At 41.6% G+C, this 22,963-nt stretch overlaps 1 protein-coding gene across 1 annotated transcript in view; it reads right to left on the reverse strand.

Moving 5' to 3' along the window:
- Positions 1–482: 482 nt before the first annotated feature.
- Positions 483–22,963, reverse strand: part of ndrg2 (NDRG family member 2) — a 37,605-nt gene continuing 15,124 nt past the window's right edge. The window contains exons 2-16 of the mRNA XM_069671774.1: positions 12,681–12,763; positions 10,103–10,144; positions 8,716–8,821; positions 8,510–8,630; positions 7,949–8,011; positions 6,711–6,771; positions 6,455–6,541; positions 6,196–6,252; positions 6,018–6,121; positions 5,890–5,928; positions 5,743–5,794; positions 5,602–5,649; positions 5,465–5,500; positions 5,024–5,075; positions 483–3,633 (exon numbers count right to left, since the gene is read on the reverse strand). Of these exons, the coding sequence (XP_069527875.1) occupies positions 3,470–3,633; positions 5,024–5,075; positions 5,465–5,500; positions 5,602–5,649; positions 5,743–5,794; positions 5,890–5,928; positions 6,018–6,121; positions 6,196–6,252; positions 6,455–6,541; positions 6,711–6,771; positions 7,949–8,011; positions 8,510–8,630; positions 8,716–8,821; positions 10,103–10,144; positions 12,681–12,752 (1,104 nt within the window). The 5' untranslated portion in view covers positions 12,753–12,763 and the 3' untranslated portion in view covers positions 483–3,469. The remainder of the gene's footprint in view (positions 3,634–5,023; positions 5,076–5,464; positions 5,501–5,601; positions 5,650–5,742; positions 5,795–5,889; positions 5,929–6,017; positions 6,122–6,195; positions 6,253–6,454; positions 6,542–6,710; positions 6,772–7,948; positions 8,012–8,509; positions 8,631–8,715; positions 8,822–10,102; positions 10,145–12,680; positions 12,764–22,963) is intronic.

The raw sequence follows: 22,963 nt of genomic DNA on the forward strand, positions 1-22,963 counted from the left end.
CTTTTAAATGGACTAAATAGGTCAAACAACAAAAATCTACTTAGATGTGGGGCTGTCTTGTGATCATAATGTATTTGGCCTTTAGATTATTGTGAAAGCCAAATCCATGATCCTACTTAACTACCCATGTAAGTTGTTTTGGTGCCAGAACTTAGATTGTTTCACGTTGTTGAAGGACTCAAAGGTGTCCTGCTTGAAAAAAGTACACTGTAGTGGTGCTCAGTAGCATTACACTCAATGCTGCCACTAGTGGTTTGAACCTGTAAACTATCTAATACAGGTTATTTTGTTTCCCCTCAACATGTGCATATTCTGTCATTTATTTAAAAACAATTATGTGCAGGAATGTGGATGGTTTGGGTAAATGAACTAAAATACTGCAGAGACTAAATTTATTAAAATACAGGTAACATACACACCATTCTCTTTACATTAAAACCTCTTGAAAATGCAAGACAGGAGACAGGATTTTTCTCATAAGCTTTTAATTAATATGTAAGTTTCTTTTTTTAGGATGTCCATTGTTTTACACAGAGAAATTAGCCACACAAGTAAATTTGATTGTATTCTCTTTACCTTTTATCTTTTATTGTTAATTATATTATTCTCCCTTATCAGCTCTAATGCTAAAAAAGTTACACAAGAACTATCACACGGTTAACTAACTTGTGAGCACATTGGGACGGTAAAACTAACACTTCACAGAGGTAAAACAAACAACAAAAATAAAATTCCAAAACATAGAGGGCAAAGTAAAATATGATGAAAAAAAAAGAAAGAGACAAACAAAAGACAAGTTGGACAAGCATTTACAATCACACAGCCTCGCTCAACTCTCTACAAAGAAGTACCGCTCCTTTTCCTTATTTGGCCATTTTAATTTCAAGGCTCCACCCATTTTCCCTTATTTGGTAGATGTTCCCATGCCCTATGTTTCAGTTTAAATTTAAGTCTGGTAGGAGCCAAACATTTACATTCTACACTTCAGCTCTCTGGAAAATGACCAGAGTTCCTTAAATATGGCAGCATCTTGGTTTTACATTGCATTTTGCACTTACACCCTAAAGCACAAATCATCGAGACGTCAGGATTTGCCTTATTAAATGCAACAGTTGTTAGCGGTTCAAAGGCTGGTTGTGAATTGCACTATGTGATGGGCCAGAGGGTAACTGACTTAAAACAGATTACTGTTGTCATCATCACTACCATCAGTAATACTTACCAAGAAGCGGCTTATTCAGAAGCTCAAATCAGAGGCTCTCCACCCTACTTTCCTGTCACTGTCGCCAAAATCATAGCTCCATCTCTGCTTCATCAAACAGGTTTGGAAGAGGAGCACCAGACAGCATATGAAAGAAACAGGCAACCTCCAACTAAATTATGATACTGCTTATTAAAGAAAGAAAAAACAGATGCAACGCTGCATCAGAAACAGGTGGCACGCTTACAAACGCACATGCACTCCAAGGATATCAGATTAGGTGCAAATAAGGGTCCTTTTAAAGATGGTCATTCAAATGGCTACATGTTGTAGGGCAGTGGTAAGCTTTGTGTTTATCTGCTTTTGAAATATCAAATAAGGATTTGATTCAGTGAGACACGAAAAATGATGCTAGAAGCCGCAAATTTAGCTCACATCACTCCTATTGGCAGGATTTAGACAAAGGGTCTTAATTTTGGCAGTAAAAAAGCTTAAATTGTCTGCAACTCCAAATTGGCCTTTCATGGCCACGGCTGTACCATGAAGTGCATCCATGGTTGCAGCATTTGTTAACCTCTTTTTCTGAGTGTTATGGCAGTGAAGAGGCTGGTACATTGTCACATCAATAAGTCACAGGGGGTTTTGTAGGTCTCCTAATGAATCAAAACTAAACTTGGGACCCTGGCCCTTTTTGCTGCGTTAATTGTGCTTACAGGATTGAAGCGCTTCCGTACACCTCACATTTACTTCCTTAGACACACACACACACACACTGCAAATATCACATACAACACAATTCTCTTGACCCCCGTTGCTTGAAATAAAGCCGCTTGTTGCTAGCGAGGAGCGTGCTTTCATTTTGTCTCATATCGCACTGGAACTCAAGTATGCTAGCTGGGTTTGGTAGGAGGTATCCATGCGCGGGCAAGGCTAAGAGCTTACAACCCAGATGATAAACACAGTGATCCTTCTGGCCACGCCTAACTCTGAAATGTATTATCCATGCTAGCATGCTACTTCAGTGATGTAATGCTCCCTGTTGAGTAGTACATGTACGTGGATATTAGGTCAAGCTGTGCTAGACTGCCAGCAATGTTGGAAGCACTATTTTTAGAGTGTGACTACTGCTAACAATAGGGTGCTAGCTAGCTAGAGCGCACAAACACCCTCAGTCTTACATATGCTTACCTTCAGATCTCCATGTTAGCTAAACCCTCGAAGCTAACAAAGCAGCACACGTACACGCATACACACCCAAATCCAGAATATAAAAGAAAAATATCCAGTCAATATTCACAGGGGCTGATACCAGGCATGCAATTCCCAAACAGTCCAGAGACGGAAATTAACAAAAAAATAAAAATAAAAAAAAGCTTCCTGCCCACCTCCTCAAATCCAATGGAAAAACAAAACAGTCACTTAAAGACGGGGCAAATGGAAGACATAAACAACCTGGCAACATCAAGGAGGAAGTAGTCACTATAATGGCTCTCATTGGCTGTTACCCCACGACAGGTCAACCAACCAGTAGCTTCAGCCCCTTGCTGAGGCCGGTAACAGTTAAGAAAATAAAATCCGATTATAGAAATCAAAGTTACACAGTAAAAACTAGCTTAAAAAGTAGTAGACACACATTGTTATATCTGCTATAGTATGTTTTTTTTTATCTATGTCATTTTAAACTCATTGCTTAATAAAGAGAAAAGTGTTACTGTTTTTTTTTCTATTACATTATCATCATCATTAGCTTCAATATCATCATCAAGAACATAATCATCAGCATCAACAACATTATCGTTTTCAGGATTATTACTATTGGTTAACGCAAGGTGTGTGGTCTCTATAGGCCTCCTTATCTAAATAAAAGGCTAACAGAGGGTCTAATAGAGGGAGGGAGAGAGGGCTGGTTGCCATTCTTTCCCCGCATCCCCCTTTTTTTATTAATCTCTTTTAGCTCATACTTCGTTAATTCATTTTAGAAGAGCCCAATCCACTTAGTTTTCAGCTGGGAGGGGGGGGGTGAGGAAAAGGAGTGGACTTGTATGTGGTGCAAATATGAAGAAATTTCTCTGAAATCCTTCTTTTTCTCTTTCTCCCTCCCTCGCCACATCTCTTTTCCTACTCTGCTCTTGTGGGGAATGATGGGAGTTGTTTAGTGACAAATAAGTAGCCCATTCGTCTTGTTCCTGCATTACTGTCATGCTTCATCTTTCCCTTCCTTCTGCCCTCTTCTCTCACTCTCTCTCTCTTGCTATCTTTTTTTTTTCTTCAGCAAGAGACCTCCATGGTTTGGGATGGGCTGGGCGGCATCTGGCCACCCTGCGAGCCCTGGGAGAGGGTGCGGGAGCGAGAGCGGGACCCATCCATGGAGTAGGAGGAGGAGAGGGAGGTGGTGCGGGAGCGGGACAGGCGGGTCATGCAAGATGAAGCCACTGTGGAGAGAAAAAAATAGAGACAAAAATTAGCTTAACAAGTTATGAGGCATTGGAAGGATAAGGCTTGCATTTTTCTATGTTTTGCTTATTTTTGACACATTTTTAAAAAAGACCAAAACCAACAATGTGTTAGTCGTCTCTCAAAACTTTCAGATGTCCATCCCATCTCAGGCCATAAATACATAGTTGCTTTTCAAAAGATTACTTTTTCTGAGACAGCCGCACAGTTACGGAAGTGACATGTGAGGCAAGTGAGAAATAAACTCTGTGTTCCTTTTTCTAGATGTGATTTAAACTGTTTCCTCTCCTTTGTCTATGTATAACAAATTGGTTAAAAAAATTAAAGCTAATTGCTAATTAAATACTGGGGGAAAAAATGTATCATGTATTAAATTTAGGTTACTTTTTTTTTTTTCTCAAAGTTTCCCTTGCTGCTGAGGTGCACCACTACCACATTTTCTAAATAGGACTAAGAGTAACGTGTTTTCTTCCAGGTGAGTTTCAATTTCTCCTTACACCTTAAACACCACGTCCACAATGTAAATTTTATACACAATAAAAATACGTTGCATATCTTTAACCGAAACTATGGAAGCATATTCTTGCCACGTTTTAAAAAATGTTTTAGTATCACATTATAACATTATGGTTATAACAATATATTTTCACATTATAGCCTGAAACATGAAACATTTCACAACAAAAATGATAACTTAGCACTTTATAGCGGGAAATGAGACACATTTTTGTCACTCAAACATCGTTTTCATGTTATAACAATATAAGTTATCACGTTATGATAAGTTTTATGTTATAACAGTATGAGTTATGGAGTTATAACGTAATAAGTTTAATGTTATAACAATATAAGTTATGGAGTTGTAACGTAATAAGTTTAATGTTATAACAGTATAAGTATATACATTTTCCTCACTTGCCTCTCAGAGCTTCTGTATACAGTAGTTTTAGGTACACGTCACACATGCAGGAGTAGTCGATGCATTTGTTTTGGACTATGCACATTTGGTACTCTGGAGAGTCTTTACAGCAGCAGGGCGGTGTATGTGGGAATTTTATGATCACAGAGGAACCTTTTTTTTATCGTTTTGGGACAATGGAGCTCTATGTCACAGACAGATTTAACTCCACCAGGACTTGGTGAAACAAGGATGATTGTTAGTAGAATCAATTCAGTGTTGGCTTTGACCTTCTCATGGGATAGTTGAGATAATGATGCACAATATGCACATTTTAAGCAAGACATAAAAATGCATCAAAAGAAATTGCAATTCATGTGAATTAAAGTTTTTGCAATTATTACCTCATGAATAATTTTATATGTAAAATGTACAATTATCTCTTTTCTTATTGGGTGAAGAGAACTTACTGTAGCCCATTCCCTGGATGAAATACTTAAAAGCCTCAGTCAGTTTGGCAGGCTGCAAACAAAGAGAAAACAAATGGTGTTTTACATGTTTTTATTACATCAGAGTGCACTATCACTAACTTATAGTGCAGTTTTAGGACCACATGTGGCAGCCAAGTGAGAAAGCTTCAGTTTAAAACACCCAGAATCTCTACAAAATCAGTACCATTTGCACATTGTAGAATAGTTGCTTGAATTTTGCCAATTTTGAAAATATGTCACTGAAATATATTACAGCAGCTTGATATTTCATTCTTTGTGTGATTGCTGCTGTTTTAGATCAAACAAGAGGCGTACGTTTGAGCGGCAGCATGGCTTGCTCTCTTGAATGCTCTCCTTTTGTTGATTGATTTACAGGTATATTACAATAGAAAAAGACAAAGACTGTTGGTTTGTTGTTACCTGGGTCAGCTGAGGGAGACCACCAGCATCAGCCATCTGTAGAGGAGGGATAGAAGAAGAGTAGAAATGTAAATTAACAAATACATTATGAGTAAGAATGGATAAAAATGTTGGAAACAGACCGGGCAGTTAGTTACCTTTAGGAATGAGGTTGTTGTTGGGTCCATTTTGCTGTTGCACTCCACCTAGTGGTCACAGAAGGAAAGACAATAAACCTCTGCCTTGGAAAATTCTACCTTTAACACATTTTAGACTCAAAGAGAGAAGCTTAAACTTACGGCAGCGTCCTCATACGGAGCTTGATCACCCACCACCAACATCACTGGACACCTAAGGGTGACAGAAGTAGAAATTAGCGGGGTGCCATTTAGATCTAGAAAAATACACAAAATAAAGTATAAAAAAGAAAGTTTAGATGTATTTACTTGAAGGTGCTGTTGCGCTCGATGTTCAGGTCTCTGCGACTGGAGGGAAATGAACAGATAAGATGATGTTGGTTGTTTGATGTGGAGTGTGCTTGTGTTCATGCAGTGATTTCTGTCGGTGTGTTTACCTGTTGTAAGTCTTCCAGAGCAGCTCTATGTTGACCAGGTTAGAAGCTTTGGAGATGCGCTCTCTGTGAGACTGCACTAGATCTGTGTTTGATGACAGCTCCTCCTACAAGAAAAAAATGGTTTTACACATTTTTTCCAACTGTTAATGTTTCAGGAAATGTAGTCGTGTTTTATTACCTGACTGAAGAGGTGGGAGAGGATCTGCTCTGTGAGGGAGGAAGTCACAGAGCTGAGCTGGAAAGGAAGAGAGAGGGAAATCAATATGTTCATCATCAAGTGTAATATGATAGACAACGGCACAATCAATACTACTCTGGGACACAGGCGGTGCAAGCTGCCACATCATTTCATATCCACAGCTTAATTAGAGTTGATAGAGCTCTGAAAGCAGGATTAAAATGACACGTCTCTCTGTGTGGAAGTAAAGAAACGGTACCTTCTGAGCGGCCCAGTCTATCCATCCTCGGGCGTTAGTGTCGATGTTGACCAGAACCAGACCCTCCACTGAATCTGGGTTTGCGAGCTGGAGAGAGACAGGAAGCAAAGCAGAGACAGATGGTGAGATGGACAGAAATGTACTCTTCTTCCTTAAAAATGAAAATAACTGTAACTGATTTACTGCAACATTTCATCGCTGGTGGACCGCAAAAACAATTACTAAAAGAGAAAATCCAACAGAAGATGAGACTCACTGCGAACTTGGAGAGGATGTACGCTCCAGCTCCCACACCCACTCCGATTACTGTACGGAAGCTAAAAAAAGAACAGAACAAATTAAAGTATTGAAACATACAGAGCGCTCACAACACAAATTCTTATTTTCTCACATAAAGATTTTTTTTTGCGATTTTCCAAACGTCCAAGACAGGTTGTCCATTGTTAAAATATATATTATAATAATATTTATCAATTCATGTATTAATCCTCGCAGCCCTACTGAAAAACTGGGCTCACTTGGTGTGCTGGTTGAATCCAAACAATTGGGAACTGCCATTAAATAAAGAAAATAATGTAAATGGTGAAAAATTTGTACCGTCTACTTAAACAATAAGCAAAATTTTGTTGTGTCCTAAAAAATATTATTTCAGCCTAATTTTTCTTTAAAGATTATTTGAAAGCGTTTTGCCTTTATTACACAGGACAGCTGAAGAGAGAGAAATGTGGGGAGTAGAGAGTGGGGGATGACATGCCCCAAATGATCAGCAGACTGGGAGTCGAACCTGACATCAGTCTGCGTCAAGGACTGTGCCTGTACATGGGGTGCCTGCTCTACCAACTGAGCTAAACCGGCGCCCCATGTCTTATTTTGTTTTTTAAATATTATTTTTCGGCCTTTGCCTTCATTGAAAGGATAAAATAAAGAAACTGAAACATTGGACGACAGTGGTGATGACATGCCACAGAGGGTTGAGGGTTGGGGTGGAACCCGGGGTCGCTGCGTCGAGGACTTTGCCTCTATATTAGCGACAGCTTTAACCACTGAGCTAAACTTGTGCCCCTGCCCAATGATTTTTGATGAAGTGTGAATCAATGTGCAAACTATTTTCTTTTGCCTCCAACTCCAAACTAATTGTGTTTGTGTTCGTCGCTCATGGGGAATGCAGGACTTAATACCAATGGACAAACCAAACTTGGTTTACATGTCATTTTTCTTGATGTATTCATTAGGTTAATGTGGCCTAATTCAGGAGTCTCCATGACTCTAAAATGAGTACAATATTAAGAATGGCAACCAGTACACTTTCACATGAAGTGCTCTCCACTCAACCAAATCAAATCATTTGGAAATGTAATGGTTGTGCGCTCACTGGAGGGGGAGTTTCACCACCCTGTATCTCTTTTAAACACTAAGATCCAGTAGCACTGCAGCAGCAACAATACAAAATTATTTTGTGACGAGTTGACGTCAAAATAAATCCTGTTAACTCACTTAAAGAACTGCAGGACGGCAGGGATCATCTCTGCTACGGTGTCCATGGAGGGGTACTGGTACCTGCAACAGAAAACACAAACAGTAACAGGAAGGAAGAGTGACGATTATTTCAAGAGCATACAGTGGCTGGCCGTTTTATCCACAGGGATTTAAAACGAGATGAAAAAAAAGAATAAGCTTAGATTCTTAGAATCACCAGCAGGGGTTAAAGGTCAGAGTTGAGATGCCGCGACAATACATGAGACAAAATCCTCCTGAGCCCCTCTAACTATCACGCAAAGGAAGGGAAGTGATAGAGAAGTGTCGGGGGAAGAAATAAGAAGTGTGCAAAGAGAGAGAAAGGGACGGATTTTATTTAAATCTCCGAAAAGAGCGTATTAGACGAGCGAGATGTGAGAGATGGGACTGTTGAGTATTTTTGGAAGAGATTAGGTTTAAGCCTTCCACAGAGGATTGTCTCCATTTCTGAGAAGTTTACTTAAAAAAAGGAGAGGTTACAGCAGGACATCGAGGGAATACCACAACAGGAATACACGTGTAATCAGTGAGATTTCGTACCCCATGGGGTAGACAGCAGCCCCTTCCTCCTGCCCCGGAGCATCCACGTGGATCAGGGTGAAGTTCTTGACGATCTCCTGCATCTCCTCGAACTTGAACAGAGGGGAGAAGCAGCTCTTACCTGGCAGAGAGAGAGCGAGAGATGAATCACAAACGGGAGGTGAAGTTGAGAAACAAAGAAAAGGCTAATAGAGAGAGTTACTCACTGTCCAGACCCACGTCATGGAAGGTGAGGATGGCAGGCCTGCGGGTGGTCCGTGTGCCGTGCAGGGTCACGTGCAGAACACCGTGAGGGGTCTCGATACTGTGCTCCTGGAGAGAGGAAGAGGAAGCCCAGCCATATTGAATTTTCTGGATTGGTGTTTCATATATTTTACCCCTGTTTTGGTTGTCAATTATTATTGTGTTACCAGTCTCAGAACTCATTGTCTGCCGTGTGACACGGATAGAGCTGCTGGGGGCAAGGGTCAACTATTCCGGGCTTCTGGTTAAGCCAGTGGTTATTCTGTTAAGCGATAAAGGATTTACGGGCCGAGTCTTTCTTTTTCAAATGCTTATTATTGTTCACAGTCGGACAGAATACCGGCGGAGTGTTATCCATACTTTTTATAGAGATTAATTGACAGCTAAGTCGTTGTCACATAAGAGCCGATTGGTTCCGGGATTGCAAAATAGCCGAGGTTCCGCCTCTTTAGGTCTCCACGCCGACTGATTTCCTGCACAGTCGGCTGAGACCTGATTGGTCAATACTACACGGACTACAAACGGAAACCAGAGCGCTTCCAAAAGTGTTTCAAAATCGTGTCCCTCAGCTGCATACTCCTTATTCAGATGCAGAATCTGTTTATAGTATACCATCGGACGTTTGATTGGCCTTCAAAGTAAAATAATCAATGAAACAGTCCTCAATTAGGTCCTCTGGTGGATTTTACATCAAATATATGAACTACAACTGGGTATTTGTTCAGTTCAGACATGATTCAGCAACTTAACCAAACACAGTGCAGCCTTAACTAGCAAATGTTCGAACTAGACTTGTTATTCCAAAAACAGACCTTAATGACTCCTTCAGGTTGTTTCTTAAAAGTGGAGGTACCATGGAGATAAAAACATGCTGTGTATTAAAAGTTACAAACACTTCTTCCCCGTAGGCGTCAAAGGGGGCTGTGAAGTGTTTGTAATTTGCTTTTTAAAAAAGACGATGTGGTTAAAATCCAAATTCTTAAGAGGGGAAAGATGTTAAAATGTCCCTACAAACGTCTCCCGCTGCACACAACGGTACACGCTTCGAACCTTACTCCTGACCTTTATGAGATCTACCTTTAAAAGATAATCAAATTGCAAATCATTAAATTATCGTCCAATGAAAAGCTTAAGACACCATCCGGCCCACTATAGTGTAAAGTGTGTGTTCAGTAGATTTAAGAGCATTGAGGATGTAAAGGATTGGATTGGAATTAAAGGGTTTTGCAGTCGTTTCAATGACAACCACCCTGGAGAAAAAAATCCCATTTTGTTTGAATGTACATCAACATAAAACACATGACCTTTAAACTCATACAACTTAAAGAACCTGAAAGCAAACAGGCCTACCTGTCCTTGGTCCAGGAGTATCCTGGCGGCCAGTTCAGCATCCTGAAATGAAGGAGTGACATTTTATTAGAACAAGGACTGAATATTGGACTTTATTTTTCTTTTGCTTGTTTTTTAAAGATGTTTTTGTTTTGGTCATTTTGCCTTCATTAGATAGGACAGCAGAAGAGAGACAGGAAATATGGGGAGAAGAGAGCCGGGGGGTGACGTGCTGCACAGGGCTGAGGGCGGGAGTTGAACCTGCGGCTGCTGCGTTGAGGACTTTAGCTCTGCATATGGGCGTCTGCTCTACTGACTAAGCTATACAAGCGCCCTGGAGATGCTATTTCAGTGCTTTTCTTTTTGTTACAGATTCCATTTTAATTTTTCTTATGTGCCCATTCTTTTTCCGGGTTATCGTTTGGTCAACCAAACATAAGAAAAGAGTAAAATTAGAGTCTTAAAATGTCTTGTTTTTACCGACTAACGATCCAAAAATAAAAAATAAACAACCAGCAACTTGAAATATTTTTGAACTCAAACCAACAAATGTTTTGTCGTTGTGCATGATAAATGATGTAAAAGACTAACCAAGTAAGCGACTGAGAGTTGAAACACTAATAACAACAGTACCGACTTCCTGTTGGCTTTGACTGTCACATAAAGGGGAAGAGTGTTTGGAAATATAAAACTGGATCTTTTACGGTCCTTTTATAGTGTATATATATGAACAAAAAGCATATGTAAGAGAAGAGTTCTCTTCTGTTCTCCTCTTATGTTAATTTCCGCCTTGTTTCCTAATTAAAACCCACTCAGACACGACGTGCAGCATTCAATCCTGATGCAGCAGCAGGGACTCTTCAGAGGAGCAGGTGGTCGTGTGTTTCTGAGGATTATGTGGAGGAAGTCTGACAGCGGGAGGTTTTAAATGGGGTCTTCAACCTTTGATCCATTTCACCCGCTAATGAATTACTAACATTACAGGCTCTTAGGCAAGTATCATTCTGGGTGCTGAAGTGGAGGAGGGCGTGTGGCCTGTTGATAGTCTGTATTATAAAGGGTCACAAGTGCAATCAATAGAAATGATATGAAAAGTCAGCGTGTGTTTGGTGTGTTCGGATGGATGTCTGCTGGTGGAGACAGGAGGTCACAGAGACCGATGGAGGGCTGGTTAGGATTTAGAAATTCACTTTTTTATTGCTTCTTTGAGTCCTCCTTCAAATTCCTGAGAGTTGTTTTATAGCCAATGTTGCAACTAAGAGGAATCACTACATAGAAGCTGTAACAGATTAAACTCAAAACAAGCCTTTTTTAAGGATGCACATGAGAAAAACGCGTCACTAACTGGGCGCCACTTGTGATTTTTTCAGCAAATGTCGCCACAGACAGCCAGTCTGTAATACTGCAAATGCAGAGGCTTTCATCAGTGGGCCATCGGCTCAATCACCATTGTGTTACCTCATTCGGCGATAGATAGAAACTTAACAGACATTTATTTACATGAAAATCTTAGAGATTATTTCTTTAAATATTCTTGGAACTTCCTGATCCTCTGTTATAAAGCCAGTAATCATATCAGTGTGTTGTTTATGCAACTAACGTCTATGTACCCAAGCCTTCATTAATGTACAGAAACAAAGTAACATACAGAGTGATAAGTTGCCACATGATCAATTATTTCTCCTTTAATACTAGCAAACCAAATGTGTATTCCTCCGCAGCTGAAAATAGTCCCCAGCCAATACTCATTTTCTGCTCGAGTAACATTTTCTAGAAACTACAGTGCCCAGCTGTTTCAGCAGCTGTTACACACAGCAGGAGCCAGTGGGCTTGATGCTGGGTTGAAGGCTAGACACAGGTTGGGGCACTCAGACGTTATTTAGAGGCAGACTCACAGAGTTGATTCTGATTTCTTGACAATAAGAGAGGATAAAAAAACCAACCCCCTTGCATATGATCTCCACTTGCTCTTTAAAGCTGCATCACTGTTTAGTAACATCATTTTCTGAGCTTATTCGAGTGGCCCTTTTGCAAAGCTGTTGTTTTTCACTTCAGTGTTGTAGTTCCCCGTTCGCCCAGCAGGAGTCAGCAGCGAGAAACAATCAGCTCTGCGGCGCTGCGTCTGCACGGCAACATCAGCACAGCAGAGCCGAGGAGCCGCTCTCGCTCCCTTGGGGCTTTTGACGTCAACGCGGCACATCCGAGCCAGCGCTGCAGCTGTGCACTGACACACACACACACACACACACACGGAGTCATGCACACATGTGTTTGAAACACATGTTGTCATGTGTAGGCTTTGCTCAGAATCAGAAGCACGCACACACCGTCATGCACGTATGCATAGCAAGGACGCAAATGCTAACACACACACACAAACCAGCCCTTGTTATTTTGTCTCCTGGGACACACACACACACACTCTGCCATTTCTCTGTGGCTTCATGTTAAGCACGTTACACACTGACGACCATGCAATTTCTGTGTGCTCATGTTCGGTACTTTGAGAGCACTGTGTGTGTTTGCATGCAGCCTGCGTGAAAAGCGTGTGTACTCTTTGTACATGTTGTACGTGTGTGTGCGTTGCATCATCTCTGACCTTTGCCTCGGCCTGACCCGTGAGTAAAGGCTTCTCCTCCGTGATGGCGATCTCCTGCATTTCTGTCGTCATGGTGTCACTTCCTGTTCAGGTAAAAAAAAAAACACAGCATGAAAATCTGTTGAGTCTTCTTCTGTTGTTCTATTCTTTGTAGCGTAACATTGAATATTTTTACAGTCATCCTTACACGAACACCTGACAGTGTGAGGTGGGAACAGGTGTGCCGAACACACACACACACACACACACACACACACACACACACACACACACAGAGGCTCACACATGTGGACGTGAGCGCACACACAAACCAAGTGATTAAATACAGTATGTAGCTGTTCTTCCTCTGGGATTAACATGGAAGTTAATTAGTATTTAACGGCGGCAGAAGTGAGCAGAAAAGGATTGTGGGACGGGAAAAGAAAGAGCTTAACAGGAAGTGCCTGACATATTTCAAAAACACAGACAGCTTTCAGACTAAATTATAATATTACAAAGAGAAAGGGAGTAAAAAAAAAGAGGACTAAAAGGATAAAGAGATGAAGGTGTGTGTAACAGGAAATCAGACACGGCTGTGAGAGATGACAACAGGAGAGGAGGCTGACTGTGACAAATAGGAGGCTGATAAGGACGGAGGAAAGAGAAGAGTTTTATCTGAAGGTTAGTCGAGCGTGCAGCTTATTCTCCGCTAACAGTGTGTGTGCGTTAAGTGTGTGTCTACAGGAGCAGGTGGAGGTTAACTGCTGCACCCAAGGGCAGCAGAAAGGTGGTGGTTCGGTTTGACATGAGTTCATTGAATTGAGCCACATTGATCCCTGCACACGCTGGACAAAAGGGCAGACAAGCCCTCGACTGTCATGAGTTTGGGGGGGCCCGCTGATCAAGCTGCCAGATTTGACGAGTTAAGAGTGAGCAGCTTTGCATTCTGGGAAATAAATCATCTATAGTGGAGGCTTACACTAAGTGACATCGAGAGGGTAAAATACAACACGAGCAGGAATAATAAATAGATGTATGTAAAAGGAGGGCAGGAGAGATGGACGGCAAACAATTGAAGTGATGAGTGTGTGTGTGTGTGTGTGTGTGTGTGTGTGTGGGCCTGGAGGTTGCTTTGGTGATGAATCATTTCCGTTTGAGACCCACTAAGACACAGGTCCCCCGGGGGTTGCTGTTCATTTTCTGATGAGTGCACACACACACACACACACAGAAGAACACACACACATCAACATGCCTCTCCCCCAAATCTGCAGATGGAATACAGTCATCGGTTTATGAGGGCATGAACTGTGCACACGCTCACACACGTAGTAAAAGGTCCCATATTTCATCTTTAAATGTCAGATTGAACGTAACGCCGTCGACTGGACACGCTCGCAACCTGTGCGTCCTCACTTACTATAAATATTCCCTTTGAGCTTCAGGCGTTTTCTGAAATGAAATGTTGGTGTGTAAGAATGAGGATTCTCAGCCAGGGAGATTTTCCAAAATAACAGGATGCGGGATCGGATGTGATGTTTCATTTCGTGCATAACATTTGGCACGAAACATTTAGAAAATAGGACAAAATTAAAATTTAACAAAGCAGCGGGGTGTATGCAAAGCAGAAGGAAGGAGCTGTATGCTGCTTTATTCTGATAAAATATAAAAAAAATGGCTGCCTCGGTCGTCAAGTTGCATCACGTGATAGCTGTTCACAGGGAGGAAATGTTCATGGTTTGGGTGTTAAGAAGTATTAAGTACACTAGTTTCATAACAAGCAAGACATAACTTGCATATCCAAGTTACACTATGAATGCATATCACATAAAAGGCTACCAACTACAACTACTACTAAGCTTTGTCTCAATCCTTCGAAGTACGCGGCCTACCGAGGATGAGTCCTTCGTAGCCTGCTTAGAGGCCGAACTGAAATGAGACGGTCTGGTCTACGGAGGATTTCCTGTTTGCGTCGCCAGCTGTTCCCGCCCTTACCCTTGCGTCACCAAGCCCAGCTCCTGTCGCCTAGCAACAGGTAGCTAGCGGGCTAACTAGCTATCATAACTAACATCCCATAACTTAACCTATTATTAAGATAATTTGTTCCAAAAGTGTATTCCTTGGGCGCGTAAGACTCCGCCATCTCATTTGAATTGGCGTGCAATGAATCTCGGGATAAGTTGGGCTGCGTAGGATGCGCCTGATCGATCCTTCATCAGCTGGGAAACGGAGGACGCATTTGTCGGCCGCATCTGAAGTATGGGACAGCCTTCGACACGCCGCTGTGACGCAATCGGCCTTGAAACACGCCCTTCAAAGGCTGCAGCCCCTGGATTGGGACACAGCTATAGTTTCACAAAATTGAATTCCAGATTAAAGTTTTGTGTTAGACTTTAACACTCTTCATACATCGTCATCTGACTTTAACGCCACATCAAAACAATATGCAAGAGGACAGCATGCAGATAGAGGGGTTCCTAAAGTGGCATGTTTTGACGAATTGGGCCACTGACCTAGCTGTCGCAATTGACCAATTGGGAGTGTGACTGGGCTGGTCCCTACTCAGTCTCGGTCCGGCTGTTAGAGAAAACATGCTGGTCCTTCCCACCAGCACAGAAGAGAGAGTAAAAGGTCCAAAAACTGCTAAATGAATCGTCTAATTGAGCTGGATGACGCCCAAAACTTAATCAGCAGATCTTCAGACCATCAGATCTGTGTCCACCAAATTTCATCCAAATCCATTCAACTATTATTTTCATGGCCAGTTAAAGCAGCCACAGAGGTCCTTTATTAGTCACATCCATGTAAACCACTTACTATATATGTGACACCAGGCGGTCCATATCAACAACTGGCGCCCATTCCATTCACATACCGCACTCTGCCTCCTCACTGCAACACCACAGCCAGCTTTGTTAAAGGGAAACTCCTTCCCTTAGCATTAAATATGATGGTTCTTTGAACATTACCGTGATAGTGTGTGTTTCAAAGTATTGCACAGTTGAAATAAAAGGTTGACACTCGACGTGAGTGTCCTGGCTGAATCATCTTAAAGGCAATTTGCAGCCTAAATTCCCCATCACAATTTTCTAAAGCTCAAAACGACGACTTAAAAATGGAATATCCCATTGTTGCTTGAAGTTGCACAACTTATTGATTCCCTTTGTCTGAGATAATTCACCCTTGAGGAATACTTGTTACTTGCCAAAAATGTCACAATTTCAAATTTCAATATCTGCAAGATTTCTAACTTTTAATAGTCCTAATAAACTGAATATAACTGTAACTTATTTGGGAAAAAACAAGCAACTTGAACCTGAACCTAAATTAATTAGTAAATCCACAATTTATTAATGAATCATGTATAACAATAATCTTTAGTTGAGTTGTAGTAATTACTTAATTCTCTTTCAGGATCTTTGACAAAGATATTACTGCCAATCCCGACCACACGCAGCAACAACAAGGCAACAAATACTAAATCAGTGTCCTCCCGCCCCGCCCCTCCCCCGTCTCCTCCGTGACCAGTGGGCTTATCAAGCCTGTTTCTGGACTGTGGCTTTGCCAAGGACTCTGGCAGCTCCACTGCAGTTAATATGCCTTCAGCGTCTCACAGATACACACATACACAAGAGCAAACGCAGGGAGCAACATACATGCACTGGATCCCCACACACGACAGTTTAAGAACTGACAGCATTTGAACGTAATGTGGGCATAATTAAATGAGTGGCGACTGAAATGAATGACAGAAGAGATGAAGTGTTTGTGGGTCACACCAATCTGTGTGAAAGTAGCTGCCATTTCCTGAAGCACACTACACTACAAGCTGCAGTAAAGTCACGTATATGATACTTAACTAGGAATGTGGAGGGGCGGAGTAGGGGCGTTATTTGTAGATCTTTAAATATCTAGCTTGAGGTTGTAGGTGGGGAACGGGAAACTCCTGGATTGCGAGTACAAATATTTGTTGTTTTTCTGCCATATTTAAGTTAACACATGATAACTGTCAGCTGTGTGATCATTTTGGTCTGATTTCTGACATTATATAATTTCCCCATTATTCCAATAATGCTTTCCAATCTGAATATGCATGTGTTTTAGGTAGATAAGCTTTTGCCTCCTTACAATCTGGGACTTCTATTGTTTTCCAACCTCAACACCAAGCACAGTCAGGCTCAGACGCATAAATAGCTCATCTATGCCTGGTAGGACTTCAGTATCATGCTCAAAGGCATGTTGGCAGCTGCTTAGCCTTAAACCTGAACCCTCTGGCTGACTCTTTCTAATAGTGTAGATGTCCTGCCATAGCCCCTCCCCCACTATTTTTATAGGTCGAGCATGTCCTGACATGACTGCAGAGTAAATTAGTTTAAATGTGTCTCTGTGTATATTAATAAGTCTCTGGTATTTCTCCATGCCGGTGTTTGGAAAGGCAAGGCTCTGCTGCAACCGGATCTCTGTCGTGTTTATGTATGATAAGTGAACCAACAGGAGAATCTGCACAAGATTAAATTCTTTTAGCAAGGCTGCTCTCTGCTTTAATCAGAATAACAAACACAGTGGAATAAGGTTAATAAACACACATTATAGAATAAAAATGTGAGTGAATTCAACTAATTCATCGTTATTTCTAAATAATATCAGAAAAAGTGTAAAATCTCAGTATTAAACTGTTAGCAAAAAGTAAACATGGCATTTTAGCTCTATTTTGGGTCTCAACCAACTCTTTAGCTTTGTAATGTCCTTTGTTTGCTAGCTTCTCCCTTTAGCCTTTTCATGTTCTTCTTTGTTTGCTAGCTTCTTCTCTCTTTAGCTTTTTAATGTCCTTCTTTGTTGGCTAGCTTCTTCTCTCTTTAGCTTTTTAATGTTCTTCTTTGTTGGCTAGCTTCTTCTCTCTTTAGCTTTTTAATGTTCTTTGTTGGCTAGCTTCTTCTCTCTTTAGCTTTTTAATGTTCTTTGTTGGCTAGCTTCTTCTCTCTTTAGCTTTTTAATGTTCTTCTTTGTTGGCTAGCTTCTTCTCTCTTTAGTTTTTTAATGTTCTTTGTTGGCTAGCTTCTTCTCTTTATAGCTGCTTAATGTTCTGCTCTTTGTTAGCTAGCTTCTTCTCTCTTTAGCTTTTTAATGATCTTCGTTAGCTAGCTTCTTCTCTCTTTAGCTTTTTAATGTTCTTCTTTGTTGGCTAGCTTCTTCTCTCTTTAGCTTTTTAATGTTCTTCTTTGTTTGCTGGCTTCTTCTCTCTTTAGCTTTTTAATGTTCTTCTTTGTTGGCTAGCTTCTTCTCTCTTTAGCTTTTTAATGTTCTTCTTTGTTGGCCAGCTTCTTCTCTCTTTAGCTTTTTAATGTTCTTCTTTGTTGGCTAGCTTCTTCTCTTCGCTAAAACAGCTAAATCCTGTTGCTGGGAACCACACTGTTAAAAGCAGCAAGACGTAACCAAATCAGAAAAGTTTGGGGCTGTAAAACCAAAATTATTAGCTTAAAGATGCTAAACTGTATATAAAAAAGTATATTAGTGCTGCTTTAAACAATAAATTGATTAAGTAGACATTCAATTCTCACTTCATAGCACAAGTTAAGAACATCATTATCACAAGTTCTATAGTTGGGTTGGGAATCTTGTTGAAAAATCAAAGTGCTCGATGATATTAGCACATTTATTTACTGTTACCCAACCTTACAAGCAGACAAGGTGGAAGCAAAACGCAATCACATGACCATACCGTGCATTAAGAAGCATCGATTCGGGTCTCGCATAACTCAACCATCATACTTAATCTGCTCTCTTTCCCTAACATACACATACACACTCTCTCCTGATGCCGTAACGTTTTAATCGGCCTAACTCCCTCCATCATCCATCTTTCTTTATCTCCGCCTCGCTCTGAGTCAGTGTGTTTCGGAGCGTGTAATAACTGTTAAACTGCACAGTGGGCACCGTCTGTCACCATTGGAAAGAGAAACAGAGGGATGGAGGGAAAAAGACAGATTTGCATGAAAAGCAGGAAGGGAGAGAGACAGGAAACGAGGGAGGAGAACATGTTCTTAGCAGAGAAAAGGGGAAAAGAACAGAGGAGGGCTTGTTTCTCTTCTTCCTCCACATTTCAGCTGTCAGACAACAGTTGTTCGGTTCATCTGTTGCATCGAACAGGTTCCATGTCTCAGATATCAGTCTGCCTTGAACACTTGCCCCAGCTGAATTAATCCTTGTTTTATGCACTTTCAAAATCATGCAGAGCCATGGCATTTCATTTGTCTGCTGTTAGCAGGCCGTCTCATTCCAGCATGTCACAATCTGTTTCCGTCAATCCTCCCTGTCATCCCTCCTCCCTTCCCCCACTTTTTTCTCCTCCCCATCCTCCCCTCTCCTGCTCTGTCACGCTGACTCCATCTCTTCATCCTTTGATGCAATGTCACCACACAGTAACTCTGGCACCGGGCTGCCAACAGCCGCTGTGAGCTCTCCAGAAGCTGAATTTAGGCTGCGTAAGGCCGTGAGCTGCTGCCTGCAGGACTGGACGTGTTTCACTGGAAAGCCAGCGCAGGATTGGCTGCTGTGGGTGATGACGCTTTAATGTTTGACTCAAGCTGATGTTTTTGGCCACATAAGTTGAGGTTGAGGTAAGATGGTGAAGGTTGTAAGATGGTGAAGGTGAAAAAGTTGAAGTCTTGAAGTGTTGTTTACTGTACACACCCGCCTGAATATTGAAGCCAATTTGACCATTCAGGAAGTAGGTACCAATTTCTAACGAGTCATACTTAATTAAGGGTTTATAAACTGTAACCAAAGGCTTTTATGATTCAACTATATTGTATTGAAGCATTATAGATCTGAAACATAACAACACTAGGTCAAAACCTAGTATGCGGCTGACAGCATCAGGTCCATGTGCGCTTTTGTGGTCAATGTGTTACAAGGACTGTCCTTATGAGACCGATGGCAACGTGTTTGAAAGCAGGTGCGCGCTGCAGACGTAGGTGAGGACAGCGGAGGAGCAGCCCCGCCTACTCCCCAAACAAAGTATCCAGAGCCATATAGACAGAGAGTCGCTTCAGTGGAGTCGCGTCAGTGCTGTATACATCTCTTATAAAATATACCTAATTTCATAGAAAAGCGGGGCAAAAAATGTTCCCTGCAGCTCGAAAAACAACATGACAAAAAAATCATCCCATTAAATGTGTCTCAGCGGAAGACAGGTCACGAAACATCTGGGTGACTCACAAGATTTGGACCAAAATAAAAACCAGTCCAGTGACAATGTGACAATTTGTTGATTTATTTTTACTCCAGTCTGGACGTGATTATCTGAAAGGTCATGTGGAAATTAAACTAAAAGGAAGCGTGCTGAAACATTATTGTGCGATTTTACTCTTTTGGCATTGTTAATAAACGTTTTATTAGCAAAAAAAATAGTGGAACAATCCATGTAGGAAACATTTCAGTGTTTATCTTGTTTGCACTGGCGCCTACAGCTTCCAGGAAATAGCCACAGCCTCCCTCTCTGACATCAACACTGACTAAAAGTCTCGCCAGTGTTTCCGAAGCATTACAACCTCAAAGGGCACAAACACAAACTGTGTGTGGAGTTTGGCTTGCTTGAAGTAGCCCTGGTGCTGACTGACGTGTATAATGTGTTTTGTTAAGGCGGCTCACCATATCCGTGATCTGCTGCGGGGATGATTCCGTACTGTGAACCTGTGTGTGCAAGTCACCTGATACGAGATATAATTCCGACACACGCTAGCTGCAGTGGGAACTCCCTGCACATGCCAAACTACTACCTTTGATTTGTAACTAACCAGAACAGATCAGAAAGAAAGAAACTTTCTGAACACAGAACGGAAACTTTTTGGTGATAATTGAAGCTGCTTGTTACTAATAATCAAATTTGGCCTCTTCTGCTACGTATCTACTGACCATCTCATTAATAAAAATAGGCGCTCGTAGTCTCGCAATGAGAAGCTCCAGCAGGGTTTAAAGCAGAAAAAGGCTGCTATCTGGATCAGCCAACAGCAGTACATTTCTCTATATCAGACGGTCCAGCCTTGCAGGAGGACAAATCTTTATTTTCAGCCAGCAGAATCTGTTGCAAGCAAAGTTATACACATCAGAGCTTGTATTCCTGCCATCACAATGTTACTAGTTTTTCTTGTATAGTTAGAACAACTCTCAAAATATGCAAAATAGACACATAAGTGAGACTTTCTCATCCCCGGTGGGTTAAGTCTTTCACAGCATAGTGCATCTACAATAAAAGCTCTCCGACTTCAAACTGCACTTTTATTTTCCTTTAATCAACCACTACATTGTTGTTCGCAGAGATGATATAACAAGCTGCTGTCAAACAGGAAAAAATTCTCTCCCTCCGTCTCCATCTGCCCTCTTCCTCTTTATTTTTAATCTCTTTCTCACAGCTCTGCACTCTTCCCCGTCTCTCTCCATCCATCTTTTGTCACGCGGATGCCTTTCCATTTGCGTCTCTCTCGATTCCTGCCAGTCTCACTGTCTCACTGCGGGTCTTTGTCTCATTTCTGCCACCCTCTTTCTGTCTCCCGCTCTCTCTTTTTCTCCACCCAACAGCGAGTGAAAAGGAATGAAACAGGCAAACAGTTCTGCTGGCAGACTTCTTTCTTTCGTTTGCTCTCTCTCTCTGCTGCCACCAGTGTTAGCAGCTCTGAACAAAGAGGTGCGGCCAGACACTCAGACACATAAACATTGGGCTAAAGTAGGGCACTGAGCATTAAGGTCACCTATATTGAGAATGTAGGCTGAAGGCTGTAGTGCCGAAAGGTTAAACTTGTGGCATTCAGGGGACAAATGCGAAGCCGCTGATGTCGAGGTGTTTAAAGCTGCAGAACGAGAGGGTGCAGAGCAGAAGAGGACTTGACACCTCATACCTCTTCAAAGTCTGTGACATCATCTTAAAGGACACATGCTGGGGGCTAAGTGTCAGACAGTTCTCCTGTCCTTGGTTAACATCTGACGCCAACATACTCTTTTCATCAACTTCCACTGTCTGTAGGGCCTTCTGGGAATCAATGAGCTATCAACTGACCCTACAAGGGGGTTACAACCAATGTGTCATGGCGTCCATTGTAGCCAGTGTGTTTCCAGATAACTGATATTGGATATCCAGGACAAGACTTTCTCTTCCTTGTGCTGGTCATGGTCCAACCATGGAACCAAGGGACTTGGGACACGAGACTGGAGTTGAGAGTCAAAGAGTCAAAAAAGTTTCTTTGCTTAGTGGGAAAGGTTACAATCGGCATTCAGACCCGGGCCAAATGACTCTGCAGTAGACCCGGATAATTATCACCTCTGATCGGCATTGATGGGAACACAAACCCGTGTCGACACGCTAATCTCCGCCCCCTCTCCGGCGCGATGCTATGCTCCGTCTGTGACTTCTGCGACTCCTTGTCAGCTCAGCTACAAATTACGCCCGTCTCCGTCCGAGCAGCGCTCGAACATCGTTCCAATTATTCGGCGCCGAGTTTGATAAACAGACTGAATGAGTAATAGATCCAATAAAGACCTAACCACCGTAACATCTTCACTGTTTACTAACCCTGTTTCCGGCGCGTTTGTGACGCCAGACGGTGACGCAGCAGAAAAGAGACCGACAGGAGTATACTTCACTGGAAATGGGAAAAGAGACAATCAGTATCTATAAGCAGGTCTTCCTGGGTCTGAAAAACCTTCGGCTAATTTCTGTGGTTAAGGGGTATATATATGTTTGCCACGTTAAAGATAAAGATAATTAGTTTTTGCTACATACTTTTATTTGTATGTCGTATGTTAAAAAAAACATGTTGGCCAATTTTATTACCTTTTGTACTGAAAATCGATACTAGAAGACATACAGCACACGCCATAATAACACTGACATGGCGAATATGCACAACTACATCAAGGAGAAACAGAGGAACATTAGCATTCATTCTGAGATTTCCTTCTGGCCAACCTGATTTATATGGAACCAATATTCACTCCATCTTTTAGCTTCTTTTTGGTCTCCACCAACTCCATAAAAAGGGGGAATAGGACATTCTTAAGTTTATGATTGGTCCTCTATGTTAACAAGTAGTCACTACAATCTGTGCTGTTTGCTGTTGGTAGCGGTGGAGGTGCTATAAGTGTACGGCTGGTTCATCGCAGCTTATTAGCTAAAAACAGCTAGCGGCTGTAGCTTGAAATAAGGTTGATGCAAGCAGTGAGACTGAACCAAAACAGCTGTGAGTCAGGGAATCCAAAGAATCGGAGCGAGTATTCGATGCAAACTTTTATTCATTTTAAGTCTTAGATCA

Source organism: Semicossyphus pulcher, unplaced genomic scaffold, assembly GCF_022749685.1.
Source record: "Semicossyphus pulcher isolate SPU_LCO1_2020_fin unplaced genomic scaffold, fSemPul1.0.p SCAF_21, whole genome shotgun sequence".
NCBI lineage: Eukaryota > Metazoa > Chordata > Actinopteri > Labriformes > Labridae > Semicossyphus > Semicossyphus pulcher.